Source organism: Mastigoproctus giganteus, chromosome 14 (assembly GCF_048544385.1).
Source record: "Mastigoproctus giganteus isolate SK-2022 chromosome 14, ASM4854438v1, whole genome shotgun sequence".
Taxonomy (NCBI): Eukaryota; Metazoa; Arthropoda; class Arachnida; order Uropygi; family Thelyphonidae; genus Mastigoproctus; species Mastigoproctus giganteus.
Window position 1 is genome coordinate 108570214 of NC_143588.1, and position 18308 is coordinate 108588521.

At 37.8% G+C, this 18308-nt stretch overlaps 1 protein-coding gene across 1 annotated transcript; it reads right to left on the bottom strand.

Moving 5' to 3' along the window:
* Positions 1 to 9019: 9019 nt before the first annotated feature.
* LOC150075532 (uncharacterized) lies at positions 9020 to 11738 on the bottom strand. Its single transcript, XM_090388874.1, has 3 exons — positions 11633 to 11738; positions 10022 to 10073; positions 9020 to 9901 (listed from the first exon to the last, which is right to left on the bottom strand). Exon 3 carries the CDS (start codon positions 9793 to 9795, stop codon positions 9070 to 9072), a length of 726 nt encoding a protein of 241 aa, XP_090245000.1. The 5' UTR covers positions 9796 to 9901; positions 10022 to 10073; positions 11633 to 11738; the 3' UTR covers positions 9020 to 9069.
* Positions 11739 to 18308: the final 6570 nt, after the last annotated feature.

Sequence of the window (18308 nt, forward strand, 5' to 3'; positions counted from 1 at the left end):
AAGGGCATATACCCTACACCTCAAACTCTCATGGATGCCCATCGGAACATGAGTTGGCACCTAATTTCTTCACAGTCTCTGCACCTAGCACACACACAAAGACATCCTCCTTGTCTAGATCATATCCTGTTCTAGATAGGTCTGCAAACATTTCACATTTCGCACATCTTTTTTAAACTGTGATACGTTGGAGAATCGCCCCCTTTGGTTTTCCCAAGAGCCACAGCACTACCACTACTTTGTGTGCACTGCTTTGCTGCTCTAATCTAACAGATTTCTGATCCAGTGCTATGTATTTCACTATTTAGTTTTACGTTAAACCTTATGAAGTTTGGGATTTACGTTACACTATTCCATATCGTATAACAATGACTGCAAATTACAAACAGTAGGTATTAGCTTTCAAAATCACTATCCAAATTCAAATAAACCAAAGAGCTTGAGTAGGACTATAAAGTTACTTATAGAAAATAATTTAGTACATAACAATTAAATCAATAAAATGACTAAATATATATAAAAACTTGGCGTTTGCTACAGCTGCAAAAATCTTGGCCAATATGGTAATAACCTCGTACCCAACTAAGAATCTTCATTCCATATGAGGTGCACATAAAGACAAGATTCTAGTAATCACTAGATCCAGATTCCTTATTATGAGTGACAAGCAGGTGGTACCACAGGTTTGAATCCTGCTATATGACAGCAGGTAGCCAGAAACCTTTCCCGAGTTGGCATGAGGCTCCTTGAGAAGTGCATCAATGTTCATCTCTTCTATAATCTTGGTGAGGTGGTTGGCCATCAGGACAGATCATTATGCATTCACTCGTACAATGGTTAGATTTAAATAAGTATGCTAGATAGGGCACCTCCATAGCCAGGTGGGCAGGAGCGGCAGTGCATAGCGCACACTTCTTGATTAGACCAGGGTTCGTGCCCATGCCAAATACGGAGGATGCGGAAAGGTCAGGGAATGACCACCGCATATCCCCGGAGTAATATGGCCTTAGTTGCTAATGCTCCTAAAAAAAAAAAAAAAAAAATCCAAACGCTAGATAGTCTGGTTCAATTGGTTCATAACTGGTTTGATTGGTGAGAATATCTGCTGCTTGTTTATATGAACAGCATGATCTTAATATCCCTGACAGATTGATCATGTGGCTGGTTTACCTTCTGCAGTTGGCACACTTGGCTGGCTAATCTCTTTTCTGGCAATCATTATGTGCCCAAACTGTGCACAGTGGTCACAGCGGTTGTTTCTGGGTACATCTGGCTGTGATGTGCCCATATCCAATGCAGCAGAAACAACAAAGATTCTGCCCTGAATGTTAAGAATGCTTCTAATCCTTTGTGAGGTTTCAATGACCTAATTTAGGTTATCCTTTGAATTCATTCTTGTTGAGAATTGAATTTGGATTTCTTTGAAGTCTGTAGTCTTTTTGATGTGGTCTCTTAAGTTCCTAGAGTAAATCTCCAACAGCTCCTCTCTCAATATCGCTCCATCAATGTCAAAGATGATGAGGAATGGTGGCTCCCTGATTCTTAAAGACTTGGCTTTGAGGCCTAGGCTCTCTATTCCTTATTATGCCCCCTCATTTCTCTATTCCATGTTCATTGCCATGATGCCCCAATCTGATTTTTCTTATACTCCTAACTTGGATGTTTCCCAATTTGGGCTTGATGGCCTCCATTACTTCTGGTTTTACGGATTCACTGGAGGTCAGTTGGCATTCCTCCTGGGCCTTGAGGATTATGACTTTTAGGAACTTAGTTGGTTGCTTTTGGTTTCTTTACAGCTACTGCATAGATAGTTCATGGCAGTGATTGCATGATTGGTGCTTGAGGGGATCATGGTTCTCATAGAAATCAGGTGCTCGGCCTTAAGTTTCTAATTTTCAAGAAGTTCTAATATAATTTTCTCCATTCAGTCCCAAAAAACAGATGATCTCGAGTGCATGTTCTTGGAAATCCAATACTCCTCATTGTCTAGGCAACATCGTGTCTTCTTCTCAGGATAGCAATTCTGCATGTTTGAGAATTTTTGATTGAAAGTCTTCTTGTGTCTGTGGGAACAAAGTACTTCCTCCTAAATGTCCTTATTGTCCACGTTCATTGTCACATTTACCTTCTGAGCTGACCATAGCTTTTTGTACTGACATTCTGGTGTTTTCCAGATTGTATTGTTCTGGTGTTTTCCTGAGATGCAGTCTGTGGGGTGCTTCACCTTGGTGTCTTCTCCTTTCTTTGCAGAACAGTTGTGGTCTTTCTTGATCCTCTGGAGCATCACAATTCAATTAGTTCTAGATCTTTTTCTGAATTTTTTCTGGGGTCAGACACGATTGCGATAAGCTTGATGAAATTGTCGAAGTAAAACTATTCAGGTAATTGTAAATTCTCAATACCTGTTACACAGGTATTGAGAACTTACAAGGCTTAAATTCTGCAAATTGCAGCATCTAGAGACTAGGCACCTGTGAAGTGATCTAATTGAGGTGTACAAGCCCTTGAATGGTTTGAGCAAGCTCAGTGCTAATGGGATTCTTCCTCTTACTTGAGGGGGCATAAATTCAAAATAGGAAAGACAGTTTCAGAACAGATGTGTGGAAATTTGCCTTTAGCTAGCGAGTGGTTGATTACTAGAACAAACTTCCATCAGTTGTTGTGGAAGTTGATAGCTTAAATAAATTCAAGGGAGAACTGGACAAACTTTTGGAGTGAATGGATGGGTGAAAGGGGGAGGTGCTTGTTTTTTTGACTGATGCTGTATGAGCCTGCTTACTTGCATCATATGCCACTGTTAATGTTAACAGTGACAAGAACAGGCTTGGGAGTTGGAGAATAGAGATTAGATACATTCTGGATGTAACTCAAAAAAAGTTCTTACAGGGGTTTCAGAAGTGCCTATTTGGCACAAGTTTCAAGATGCTCAGAGGCAAATTTGATGTACCATGTGGTAGTGATGATTTAAACAAAAAGATTTCTAATATGGCAGAAACAATATCTAGACATTGTTTACAGGGTAGCCATAACCCAGAAAATAAAAGTCTGATTTTTAATCTTTGCAACAATGCCCTAAAAAGGGCATTGTTGCAAAGATTAAAAATAAATAAGTAACCACACAAGGTGCCTTACCCAATCAATGGTCTGCCAAGATGATTCTGTGGTAAGCCAAGAAATAGCAGGCTGCCTCTCTAATGCCTTGTCTATGGCAACTCGACCCTAACCCATAAACATAAGCATTAAATAATGATGGCAATCCAGCCATAGAAAAGAATTAAAAGGTTACCACAGGTGTGCCTTTAGAACAGCTTTCCAATAATATCATTTGTTTCTTCCAACACAGCGATAACCCAAGATGCAAGATGGAAATATCAGGAGCTAAAAATTATGCTGCCATGATCTTAATGAAATTTTATCCAGGTCAACTTTTTTGTAAAGATACAATTTTCAGTATAAGGCTAGTAAGTCGGCTTTATATTTAGAGAAAGTGGCAATAAAACCATCAGGATATAACCGAGGCACAAGTACAGACAGACAAAGTTGTGGTTAAAAGCTTTAGCTACTTCTTCAGAACACTCAAATATCATTTGAACAAGAAGCAAGGTTTTCACTCTTAGCATGTGCAAAATCAAGTTTGGATTGATTAATAACTGCTTTACAAGTGTTGTGAGCTTTAGTGTAGACAGAAAATAAGGCTGCAGATTTGGATACAAGCCAATTGCTACATTCTTATCTTAAGCAGCTTTAGCAGACTTATTGGAAAACCAAGGTTTAAAGGATGAAAATGCAGAATAAAGGATTTCATACTTACAAGAATAATTTTACTGACATATTCTAAGCAAACATCAGCTTTAAAACAGTAAACCAACTAAGGAAAAGAATAGGAATCATGCAGATTATCCCATTTTGCATTCCTGTAATGCCAAATGGCATAAGGCTGAGAATGGCCACAAGAGAGCCCCACTAGAGAAGAGGTCATCATTAAGTTGTAATCTAAGGTGCCTAGAAGACCATTAATATTGACTAAACAGTAATAAAAAGTATTGGGTGTGCGGTTGGAGTTGTCTGGTGGTCTGATAAGTAAAATGAACAAGCTGTGTAAGGTAATTATTTACATCATAAATTTCTTGGTCAAATGCATCTTCACCAGCTGGGTCCATATAACTAGAAATCTGAAGCCAGGCGGAGTTACATACACTAAAATTACCAAGAAAATTTACCTCACTGTTTGGAATGTTCAACTAGAGAAACTTGAGTTTCAAAGAGTGGAAGCTAAACAGTATTAAATGATTAGTAGAGTTGGGAGAAAAATAGAAGGAATGAATTTTAAAAAAATGAGGTAGAGATTTGAAGACAGGGGAGATTTTAATCATAAAGTAGACAAGTAGGACAATTGAGATGGATAGTTGCTGAGGCAACTGACAACTGGGATTCTGTCAGAAAAATTGACTTAGCAGACTATAAGTGAAAATGGGCATCACTGAGAATGGAACTGAGATCTCATATTTTTCTAACTGGATAATGAACCACCATGGATATCATGAATATTTCTGCATCCTTGCATGTACAATGCTTCACTAACTCATGTTTTATTCCCCCCACCCCAAGTGTCAATGGTTAAACGATTTTTCCTATTTGTGAACATCAATAAATAGCTATCTCCTACATCTGTTGGCACAATTTAAATAATGTAAATCAAAAATCAGATGACCAGTATAGGAATATGTCTATACTATAACCACCATGTGAATTTAATACAAAAAAGTAGGTTTCACGTAATCCTGAAGTTTTACAAAGGGTTGCCAAGATCCTGCAAATATTTTTTTGATTTTTTAAATTTGCACAGATGTGTTTAATTTATTATTATTAGTTTTTAAAAATATTAGGGTTTTGCAAAGATGCAGATTTGCAAAAGGGTTCCATGGGTGTAAATCTGAAGGCTAGTTTTAAAAGCTTCATAAAGACGTAAAAAAACAAAAAAAGACACACACACACACACATATATATATATATATATATGTGTGTGTGTGTGTGTGTGTGTGTGTGTGTGTGTATATGTAAGTTTTTACCACTGATCACTACCTCAGTCTTGCAACCTATGAATCAAGGCATGAAAAAATTTAGGAATTTTACAGTCATCTTTCTAAAATATAACATAGAAAAGTAAAAAAATGTGCAATTATCTGTCAACGATTCTCACCTGCTCTGAATTGAAAATAAAGTTTTGATTCAACTGCTTGTAAGTTTTTATTTACATGGTTTTATTTAAAAAAAATATATATTTTCAAAATAAAACAAGTGTAAACAACAGGGACAAAACACATTCTCCTGCAATACGAGTTTAGTTAAAGATATAACTATATATACGATTACTTTGCAGCAAAAGTGAACATTTTTAGATGCTGTTTTACAGTTGGCTTACAGATGTTTTATAGAAAATCTAATAAACTGTCATCTGAGTGACCAACTAACACACTGCACAGTGGTTTTTATTTTTATTATTTTTTTTTTAACTCTTCTCCTTGAATGCTTAACACACAGAATACATTAGAATTGTATTAGAATATACAGCAGCAAACTACATGAAAGTTTGCTACTGTATATCCCTCCCCCCCCCATGAAATTCCTGAACAGGTCCCCTGTGTTCTTTAACAACCATGCTAAAGCAACCATATTGGGCCCTCTGGGCACTTCTTTTCAGTGTTCTCATTACAGCAGGATGCCTACATGACACTTTGGCAGGAATCCAACATGTGGAATTCCATTCCTCTTTCAAATGTATTAAAGTGAGATTTAATATACGGCCAAAATGAAGATTGATATTACCATTGAATATAAGACACAGTGTAATTGTTCTTATTTCCAACTGCCAACAACCAAATAGCATACAAAACATACAAAGAAGTAAAATCGAATTTTTGACCTACTTTTCCGGTACTGATCAGAATATTGGTACTCCCGAACGGTTGAAATAAGTACTTATTCAATCCTTGGTGAGTTTAAGTTTCTTAACACAGTTTTTGATCATAACTAAAGAACCATTTTAGATAATAAAAGTGTAGAGAGGAAAGTTGAATAATGATGAACAGTTCTTCAATAAAAAGGGATGAAATGCCAAAAACAAATGCATTTAGGACTTTTTACCATCCCTTTACAGTGAAACTTCTCCTAACGGACACCTCTCGTTAACGGACATCTCTCTACAACAGACATTTTCAAATTCCCCAACTCACCTCCATTGATTTTAACATGTTTGCAGCTTCTGTCTAGCGGACATTCTCTGTAACGGACGCGGACAGGCAATCTGCACTGTTTTGTTTAGATTAGCACTTAATTTGATCTCCCCATAACGGACAGCGGGCGAGCTCACGGCCCTTTTTCTAGGAACGTTTCTTCCACGTATTGCCTCAATCGTGTGTTTATTTTCTATTTCCAATTCTCTGAATTTTATCAAGGTTTATGTCGCAGTTCTGTGCACAATGTCTTCTCGTAAACATTTAACTTTAAAAGATAAAGTCGAACTCATTAATGCGTATGATCGGCAAAAAAATAGTGTTTGCAATCTCGCTGCAAAATTCAAAATCGGGAAGATGCAGGTAAGCGACATCCTAAAGAAAAAAAATGAACTGCTCAAACAATTTTGGCAACACGGTAATGATCAGGTTCAAAAATCATTCCCGAAAACTGTTGGACTTCAAATTTGTCGTGCACGTGCTAAAAAAATTCCCATTAATGGGCTTATTATTAGGGAAAAAGCTTTGGAGGTTGCGAAATCTATGGGAGTAAATGAGTTCAAAGCTTCTGTGGGATGGCTAGACAAGTTCAAAACTCGGCATAAAATTTCTTGGAAAACCGTAAGTGGTGAAGGTGGATCTGTTGATACTGGGGTTGTAACAGAGTGGACCGTCAAATTGGAAGATTTATGTCGTGATTTTGAAGCTAAGGATATTTACAACTGTGACGAAACAGGGTTGTTTTTTTAAAGCTCTTCCTGAAAAAACAATGAGTCTAAAAAACGAAAAGTGCCAGGGCGGAAAAATTTCTAAGGAAAGCTTGACTGTACTATTGTGTACAAATATGCTGGGAGACATTGAACCTCTTGTTATAGGAAAACCACAAAATCCTCGTTGTTTCAAGGGCATAAAGTTGAATCTTTTGAATGTTGACTGGAAGTCTAATAAAAAGCGTGGATGACACGATATATCATGAGCGAATGGATAAGTCACTTTAACCAAAACATGATTCGTCAAAACAGAAAAATTATTCTTTTCATGGATAATGCTGCATCTCACCCGCACATTGAATTGTCCAACATTCAAATCATTTTTCTGCCACCAAACACATCTGCAGAGTGTCAGCCCTTGGATCAAGGGATAATAAAAAATTTTAAACTTCACTACAGAAAACGTGTTTTAAGACATCTCATTGCAAACATGAACGATGTAACATGTGCGAATGACCTTGCAAAGAAAATCAGCATCCTAGATGCGATTCAATGGATTTCCTCTTCAGTAAACTCAATTAGAAAACAAACTGTTTTGTAAAGTCTGGCTTCTCAAATGCAAAAATTGAAGTTGTGAACAGCAATGTGGAGCACCAAGAAGAACAAGAACTTCAACGTCTATTGATAATGTACGATACTTCCGCTACAAGTGACCCTGGCTACAAAGATATAGACTCGAACCTCACTACAGAAGATGGTTCTCTAGATATCAATGACATTATCATTGATATTTTTCAAGAAGTTCCTCATGAGGATGAAGAAATGGAAGGAGGTCATTCTGTCGAAGAACATATTAACGACGAACCACTGATGAAAATAGAAGCGCTCATACAAATCAATCGTTTAAAAATGTTTTTCGCCGCTGAAGAAGATACTGAAGGACTTTCGATGGTTTCTTCACTCCAAACCAAACAAATGTTGAAAACAAAATTATCAGCCGGAAGAAGGTGCAGAAGAAAATAAGTGATTACTGTATGCATTTTTCTTAAGATAAAGTCATAATATGCATAGCACAATTGTATGTATATTATTTACAAAAATATTGTGCAAAATCTGTATATAATTTAATTTAATTTTACATTAAATGTTTAACGATTTTTCTTTCTTTCTTTTTTTTTTTTTCTCCCTGACTTCTTGTTAGCGGACACTTCTCTCTAACGGACACATTTTCGTTCCCCATGGCTGTCCGTTAAAGGGAAGTTTCACTGTATATAATTACCCTTCCCTCCTATCTTGAAGCCGAGTTTGGGATTGTGCCTCTGTACTAAAAGTGGAAATCTGGAATTGGCACATGATATGACCATACAAAATGAAGTAAACACTACGATACTTTTAGCCAGGAATTCTAAGAGATTTTATTTGGGTCAGCACAATTTGCATAGTTTTCATAAATATACAAAAAAACCACGCAGATATCCAGTTTTTGTAAATGTGTCTTAAGGCTAGGTGCCATGAGAAATATGGAAGGCAAATATATCCTTTTTTTTTTTTCAAATGAAAAACATTAAGGTTAATTATTTTAATTGCATTATCAGTAACATTTAATACATAAACCTCTTTTTAAGCAACCATTGTTCAACAGCAGAAGTTCTAATTTCCTGTCAGCAGAAGAAGATAAAGAACAAGCATTGTTAAAATGCAAGTACAGCATCAGTTGGCTTAGAGAAATTTTTGTGAATACATTAGCTTTGTTAGAAACGACATACGACTGGCAAACATTGCAACTCTTTCGTTGATCACTTTTCTGATTTCAGAATAAATTTTTAAGTTCTGGCACACATACAAATGAGAATATAACTAACCGATGTAGTGAAAATAAACATTTATTATGAGCCTCATGAAAAACAGTTGATAATATACAGTAGTTAGTGTGAAAAATTTCTGGAGATTGGACAGTGAAAATATTGTTTGGAATATTGTAAGAAATTATTTTTTGTAATACATTCAGAATGCAAACTTAAATTTAAATATTTTATACCAGGAAATCTTTCCATTGAGAAAAAAAATGGTGTCACATTCTAGGTTATCTGGAATTTTGATGTTGAAAGTGTTTTTGCACCTATTTCTCAAGCAAGGAGTTTCTCATGAGTGTTTCCTAATAGATGTCTTTGTAGATTATCAGACCTTGTAAATGCCCTACCACATATTTTACAAATGTAGGATTTTTCTTGAGTGTGAACTAATGAATGCCTTTTTAGGTCTTCTGATCTCAAAAATGCTTTGCCACATATTTTGCAAGGAAAGGGTTTTTTCTCAGTATGAACTAATAAATGCCTTTTAAGCTTACCTAAAATTGAAAATTCTTTACCGCATGTTTCACAAGGGAAGAGTTTCTCCTGAGTGTGAACCAATAAATGTCTTTTTAAAATTGTTGAGGTTAAAAATGCTTTGCCACATTTTTCACATGTGAAGGTTTTTTCCTGAGTGTGAACTAAAAAATGCCTTTTGAGAACATCTGCTCTTGAAAACACTTTACCACATATTTCGCAACAGAAAAATTTCTGTTCAGTATGAATTAATAAATGTCGTTTGAGGTCACTTGAATGGGTAAATATCTTCTCACACGTTTCACATTTTAAATGTTTTTGCTTACAATCAAACTTTCTTCCTGTTTTAATAAAATTATGATTTGAGAATAGCTTTCTGAAATTTTCTCTCTCAATAATTCCTTTTTGGACAATGTAATTCTGTTTGCTTGTAACCTGGGATACTGAATTCTCCAGCAATTTTGTTTTGTGCTGGATATTTTCTACTTGAAAAGTGTCTTCCTTGCCAAGCTCATTAGTAGACATTTTGAGAATGTTAATCTGTGATAAATAGATACCTTTGATATTTCATTATTTTGTATACATACTTCTCATTTGCCAGTCTGTTTACATAAGTAGTTAGCCACTGAATCTGAAAAAAAAAATAATAAAATTACACAAAAAATATATATACATACATATATAAAGGGTGATTAGAAAAAAAATCCGTAATTTTAAAGTTATGATACTCAACTAATAACAATATAATTACCTGTAGTTTATTCTGAAGTAGGTCTTCATTTGACTTGCAAGCTTCACTAAAGCTATTCAACTTATAGGGGGAAAAAAAGAGAGTTCTTTTTGCCAAAAATGAACAGTTTTATTAAAGCTCACAAGAAAAAAAAAGCCCTTAGAATAAAGTAAAAGAAATTATTATATTGATATCTTAACCAAGTTTCTGAACATAAATTTCTAATTTAAATTTGAATAGTAATAATGTAATTTAATAAATTTTAGTATTCATCATGTTATAGTTGACAGTATCTACCACAATTTTTGCAAGTATTGCATAATTATATGGCTATATACACTGCTTGAAAATATTAACAGACCAGGTAGAAAATGTGGTGTAACTCATGCAGCTTGCAATGAAGAAGGACAAAATTTAGTACAGGAGTGTACTGCAGAATAATGATGAAATGAGACAGCCAAAAACTTTAGACAGATATAAGGGACATTAATAGAGGCTGCATAAGAATTAACAAAAAGGTCACGTTACACAAGTCAATATAAGATGCTCAAAAATATGATCACAACATCAATACAGCGTAGGATCCCCCTTCAATGGCTAAACAGGACTGATAGCTGTGAACTATGCTTGATATAAGAGTGTTATAAGATTCTGTGGTAACAAATCCCATTCTTCCACTAGTGCAGACCATTGCTTATCAAGTGACCTAGGAGTTGGCTGTCAGCATGCAATGCGATACCCAAGGGTGTCCCACACATGTTCAATAGGATTTAAGTCTGATGATTGTGCTGGCCACAGCAATCAGTGAATATCTTCAGTTTCAAGATAATCCTCCACCACTTGAGCTCTATGTGTAGTGGCACTGTCATGTATGAAAAGAAAATCTGGGCTAACTGCACCTCTACAACGTCACACATAGGGTTCGACGCTCTATTCTCAGCACCTCTGCACAGTTACGGTATCCCTATCAAAAACATGAAAAAGGGTGCGGCCACTGATCATTATTCTGCCCCACATGATAACACTGCCTCCACCCTTTCTATGATGTTGGAAAGATGATACATCATTTCTGGTTGTATCTAGATGAAATAACGTCCACTGCTACTATGACCTTCAAAATTGGTTGTTGAATGTGTATGCTTGGACATAATCTTGACAGAACACATGATGATGATTTTGAAGTTAACTGCATTCATTCAAACCCGATATATTATTAATTAAAATAGTAAAAGGTAAAGGGCAGCCATTATCAACCCACTGCAGGATGGAAGCCTTCTTAACAATTCATGTTGAGGGAAATGGACAAGGAAATCTGCCACGCTGGTCCAGTGCGGGTTGGCAGATCGACCGTATTCAGCAGTCAGGGGCTTGAACCCCGGTCTACTCAAAGAGCGTGTGCTACTGCACTCCCGCTCCTGACCACTCGGCTACGGAGGCACTACAATAAAAATAGTATAGTTCTTAATTATCAGTTGGAAACTGAGTTTCATCATTTATAATCACATAAACGTTGAACGCCTAGGAATAAAAGTTTCACATGTGAACTGACACCCGTCCGGACTATCACATGCTCGGAGGAGTGACCAAAAATAACACGTTGTGGTTTTACGACTATCTCTACATCCAGCTCACCTTTCAATTTCCCCAGAGCTGTCAATCTCGACCATCCACAGGTGTAACCGATCCCAGTAATTAGCCAATCGCCAGATAAAGACAGTTCTAAGTTAACAGTAAAAGAAGAATAAAAACCAAAAAAGAGAAATAACCTATCATATTACAAAAATGTTCCGAAGTTTATGTACAAACAGAAAAGACAGCAAAGATGAGCATATAAGCCCACACACATTACACTTAATTACAAATACCAGTATTGTCTACACCACAGAGTATCTTACTGAAGTATCTAAACTACAGACAATTTTTTTTTCTGGTGATAACAGCGCCATCTCAAAAGTTTAAAATGCTGAAATAATATTTTAATGTACAGTATCCCAAATGTCACAAACCCCCAATCCGGCTAGATAATGCAACCGACACATTTGAAAAACAATAAAATTAAAAAAAAATAATAAATAATAATAATAATAAATTATTATAAAAATAAAAAAGCAGTTGACCAGACCACCTTTTTAGCCAGAGAAATTAGGAATCAATTAAACATTATTACAAAAATGCATTAAACAAAAACATTTTAACTCTAGGGCACACATCTGGTAAGGCTTGGCACACCAAGGGTCCTGAGCTGGTTGTCACCATTCTTCCCTTTCATAGCGATTCCCCCTCGATCTCTCTCTCTCTCACTCTCTCACAAAAATAAAATAAATAAAATGAAAGAAAAAAAAATAATAAAGAAATAAAATAAAATATAATAATAATAATAATAATAATAATAATAATAATAATAATAATAATAATAATAATAAAATATAATAATAATAATAATAAAATATAATAATATTATTAATAATAATAATACAATACAATTTTATTTTATCATAAAAAAATAACAATAATAATAATGGCTTCCAATGCATGAGAATTGTTATAGGACAGATGTCCTCCTCACGAGGGGGACGCTCTTCCCCGAGACTGAAGGATTCATGCTTGCCATCCAAGACCAGGTAATCAACATCAGAGACTATAGAAAATATATCGCCAAAGAGCCCGGTATGTCAGATGACATGTCGAAGATGCCACCTGGCCTCAGAAACGATCTAACACATCACCGCGGGATGCAAACTGATCACCAAGACTGAGTACACTCGTAGACACAACCAGTTAGCCAAGGTAATACAGCAGAAGCTACCAAGGAAATACCAGATGATCGAAGAAAGTGTACCGTACTACAAGTACGAACCACAGGCATTACTAGAGACCCCAATCTATAAGCTGTACGGATAAGAAATTAATGGAACAAAGGGTTGCTCTTACGGAGAAAGGCTTAAGTTTTGCCAATTACAGTGTGTGGAGACTAGGCACCTGCGAGGTGATCTGAATGAGGTGTATAAAGCCTTGAATGGTTTGAGCATGTTCAATGCAGATGGGATTCTTCCTCTTGCTCAGAATAATCGCCTGAGAGCGCATAAATTCAAATTGAAAAAGCCGGTTGTAGGATAGATGTGCAAAAGTTTGCCTTTAGCCAGCGGGTGGTTGATTGCTGGAACAAACTTCCATCTGTCATTGTATAAGTTGACAGCTTAAATAGATTCAAGGCAGAACTTGACAAACATTTGGAGCGAGTGGATGGGTGAAATAAGGGGGTTTTTTTCGGCTGATGCTATATAAGCTTGCTTTCTTGCATCATGTGCCTTTGGAATCCCACACAATAGACAGGACATATCCCTTGTCGACAAGAAGGAAAAGGCTATCTATCTGATTGATATGGCGTACCCCAACACTGGCAACTTACAGAAAACCCATCAGGAGATAATCAGGAAGTAAACGAACCTAAGACAGGAGAGCAAAGGGCATATGCAAAAAGATTACGAGATATTACGAGAAATCTTTGGCAAAGGGTGCAAATAAAAACAGCAAAGAGTTCTTTACTTATGTAAACCCTAGAAGGAAAGGAATGAATCAGATTGGACCACTTAACATAGATGGGTTGACTATTGATGATCATGCTCAGGTAGCTGATAAACTGAATGAGTATTTTGCATCTGCATTCACACATGAGGAATTATTCAATGAGGAGAGTGCCAGACGTTTATCAAACGCTAACAGGGAGCTAAGTGATTTTGTAATAACTAAGAGGAAAGTGGAGAAGAAATTGTTGAAGTTAAACATAAGGAAGGCACATGGGGTAGACAGGATTTATCCAGTTACATTAAAGGAGGCAGCAAAGGAAGTAAGCAAACCCTTAGACATAATTATGAGAGCTTCCTTGGACTCAGCAGAGGTCCCCATGAACTAGAGGTGTACAAATGTATTACCAATTCATAAAGGGGGTTCAAAAGGTGACACCTGTTAGTTTAACTTGTGTTCTGGGGAAAATAATGGAATCACTAGTTAAAGAAGCACTGGAGGATCATCTAGACAAAACGGCAGTAATAGTTAAGACACAGCATGGGTTTGTTAAAGGGATGTCTTGTCTGACAAATTTGATTGGATACTATGTGGTCACAAAGGAGCTTGAATGCCAAAAATAATTTTGATATCATATACTTGGATTTCAGGAAAGCTTTTGATACTGTTGCCAATGGAAGAATGCTGTACAAATTGCAGGGGCATCACTAAGGGTAAGTTGCTACAATGGATAACAGGATGGTTCAGTGGGAGACGACAGAGAGTGGTAATCAATGGACACTGCTCTTCGTGGACAAATGTTATTAGTGGAATTCCCCAGGGTTCTGTTTTGGGTCCATTATTGTTTTGAATATTTATCAATGATATCGATGAAGGTATATCGGGTTTAATGTCCAAGTTTGCAGATGATACAAAGGTTGGCAGGGTTGTTAACGACAGTAAAGTCAATATGCTGCTCTAAGTAGATCTAGATAAGTTGGTAAATGGGCTGAGAACTGGAAACTGAAGTTTAATATTGACAAATGCAAAGTACTGCATTAGCAGTAAACGAAGAGAAACATACTAACTGTGTGGTACTACACTCAGGGAAGTGGAAAGTGAAAAACACCTGGGGGTATTTGTGCAGTCAAATATGAAGTTCGCTGATCAGTGCAAACGGGCTGCCAGGGCAGGTCATGGAGTCTTGTGAATGATATATAGGAATTTTGCTAGCAGGGACAGGGAACTGATTATCCCGTTATAGAAGGCCACACCTAGAGTACCGTGTACAGGTCTGGAGGCCTCATTTTAGGTAGGATGTAGAGTTGCTAGAACGAGTACACAGAACGGCAACAAGATTGGTGAGGGGAACAAAGGGGTGCTCTTACGAAGAAAGGCTTAAGTTCTGCAAATAGCAGCGCCTGCAGAGTAGGCAACTGCAAGGTGATTTGACTGAGGTGTATAAAGCCTAGAATGGGTTGAGAAAGCTGAATGCTGATGGGATTCTTCCTCTTGCTCAGACTAAGAACATGAGGGGGCACAGTTTCAAATTGAGGAAAGATAGTTGTAGCATATATGTGCGGAAATTTGCCTTTAGCCAGCGAGTAGTTGATTGGTGTAACAGGCTTCCATCTTTTGTTGTGGAAACTAATAGCCTAAATAAATTTAAGGCTGAGCTGGACAGGCATTTGTAACGAATGGAGGGGTGAAATGGAAGGGTTTTTTTTTTTTTTTTTTGGCTGATGCTGCATAAGTTTGTTTTCTTGCATCGTATGCGTCTACTAATGCTAATGCTAAAGTAACGACCATCCCGATCATCGTGTCAACCACCACTATGGTGTCAAAGACCCTACATAACAGCTTAGGAGCAATAGGTGTCCCAGAGATCATCTACAAGGAACTCCAGAAAGTCACAATATTGAACACCTGTAAGATAGTCAGAGAGTTCCTCGACCAACAGTAACACCAGACATAACAACAACCACCCAGTGTACTTGGTAGCAATACCCGTCAGGGGTGGAAACCCTAGCCAAATTCAAATTATTATATTAGTATCACCAGTAATTTCTTACATATACCCGTATATTTATTATTACTATTATTATTTCTCCCTGATTTGGTGTTCCACCTAGTGACGGGTATTGCTACCAAGTACACAGGGTGGTTGTTGTTATGTCTGGTGTTACTGTTGGTGGAGGAACTCTCTATCCTAGTGGTGTTCAGGATTGCGACGTTCTGGAGTTCCTTGTAGGTGTTCGCTGGGAGACCTATTGCTGATAGGCTGTTATGTAAGGTCTTTGGCACCATTCAGGTGTTTGACACGATGATTGTTACTTGTTGCATATGCCACATCTCTTGATCTCCTGTCTTAGGTTCGTGTCCTTCCCGATTTTCCCCCCATGGGATTTCTGCAGGTTGCCAGTGTTTGGTAGTTATTATAATAAAAATAATTATTATTATTATTGTTGCTCTTATATTATTTCTCCTTGATTGGGGGTTCAACCTCGCGACTGGTATTGCTACCAAGTGCACAGGGTGGTTGTTGTTATGTCTGGTGTTACTGTTGGTCGAGGAACTCTCTGACTGTCCTACAAGTCTTCAGGATTGCGACTTTCTGGAGTTCCTTGTAGGTATTCGCTGGGAGACCTATTGCTGTTATGTAAGGTCTTTGGCACCATACAGGTGGTTGACACGATGATTGGGATGGTCGTTACTTGTTGCATATGCTTCACCTCTTTGATCTCCTGTCTTAGGTTCGTGTACTTCCCGATTTTTCCCCATGGGATTTCTGCAGGTTGCCAGTGTTTGGTTATTATAATAAAAATAATTATTATTATTGTTGCTCTTATATTATTTCTCCCTGATTGGGGGTTCCACCTTGTGACTGGTATTGCCACCAAGCACACAAGGTGGTTGTTGTTATGTCTGGTGTTACTGTTGGTCGAGGAACTCTCTGACTGTCCTACAGGTCTTCAGGATTGCGACTTTCTGGAGTTCCTTGAAGGTATTCGCTGGGAGACCTATTGCTGCTAGGCTATTATGTAGGGTCTTTGGCACGATACCTGTGGTTGACACGATGATCAGGATCGTCGTTACTTGTTCCATATGCCACATCTCTTCGATCTCCTGTCTTAGGTGCGTGTACTTCCTAATTTTTTTCCCATGGGTTTTCTGCAGGTTTCCACTGTTGGGTACCGCTATGTCAATCAGATAAGTAGTCTTTTCCTTCTTGTCCACAAGGGTTATGTCCAGTCTGTTGTGTGGGATTGTCCTATCCGTTATTATGTCACAGTCCCAGGACAGCTTGTGGGTTGGGGTCTCTTGTACTGCCTGTGAATCGTATTTGTAGTATGATACACTTTCTTTGGCCAACTGGTATTTCCTCGTTAGCTTCTGATGTATTATCCTTGCTACCTGGTCGTGTCTATGAGTGTACTCAGTCTGGGTGATCACCTTGCACCCCGCGGGTGTATTATCTAATGTATTATATTTAATGTATTATCCTTGCTACCTGGTCGTGTCTATGAGTGTACTCAGTCTGGGTGATCACCTTGCACCCCGCGGGGATGTGTTGGATCGTTTCTGAGGCCAGGTGGCATCAGCGACATGTATAATCTGACACTCTGGGCTCCTTGGCGATGTATTTTCTAAAATTTCCAATGTTGATTACCTGGTCTTGGATGGCAAAATGAATCCTTCAGTCTAGGGGAAGAGAGTCCCACTCGTGAGCCATGCATTGGAAGCAGTTTTATCTATGTGATCTTGATGGAATCATTGTAATGTGTCTTCGCTGCCTATCTTTCTAGCTTCGGTTTTACCTCCTGTTTTGGGGGGGGGGACTTAGGGTGTGTGGGGTATACCGCTTGTCTATCTTGCTTATAGCCTGGTGGAATGCTGCTGTGAGTTTCTGGAAGTAATCTTTCTGGTTAACTATCGCTGTCTTCTGTTGCTCAATCAGGTCTATCAGGCCCCTTCCTCCTTCTTCCCGAGCAATTGTCAGTCTCTCCGCGAGAGATCTCGGGTGGTGTTGGCGGCTCTTGGTCATCATTGTCCTTATCTTTCTCACGACATCCTCCAGCTCGGTGTTAGTCCAATCTATGATCCCGAAGGAGTATGTCAGCACTGGGACTGAATAGGTGCTTATCGCTTTAACTGTGTTCCCTCCTTTCAGCTTTGCTTTCAGGTTTCTGAGCCTCTGATGGTATTTTTCCTTCAGGTAAGCCTTAATTTCCTTGTTCTGTAACTGCTGAGCCTGCATCATCTCCAGGTATTTGTAGGCCTCTCCCTCTGCCTTTGTTTCGATCTCTTTACCAGTCTTATTATTATTATTATAATCAATAGCCGTATGGTGCAATGAAGCCTGACGCTTTTACTGCACCAGCCAGAAAATTTTTTCTGATTAACCTGAGAGACGTAGAAGGGAATCACCAAGCAAGAGAAGAATGATGATATCCAGCTCAGGACCCTGGGTTTGATATCATCATTCTTTTCTTCCTTGGTGATTCCCTTCTACTTCTGACTCTCTCTCTGGACGATTTGCTGTTTTCCTCCCAGTCAAACAAATTATGATACTAGGGTCACTCGTAAATGATAACATTTACCAATATATTTATTTATTTTGTCTGTAAATTGTGTGTTTTCTGGTCGATTTGCCTGTTTCGCTTGACGAAAAAATCCTTGTTATCTACGCCCGAGACCGACTAACTCAGCCAAGGAGTGAAAAAAAACCCATTAAAGTTCCTCGCGTTATCGACGGAATTCGAACCCGAGCCTTTTCACCCGGTGTGGGGAGGACGGTGACGAT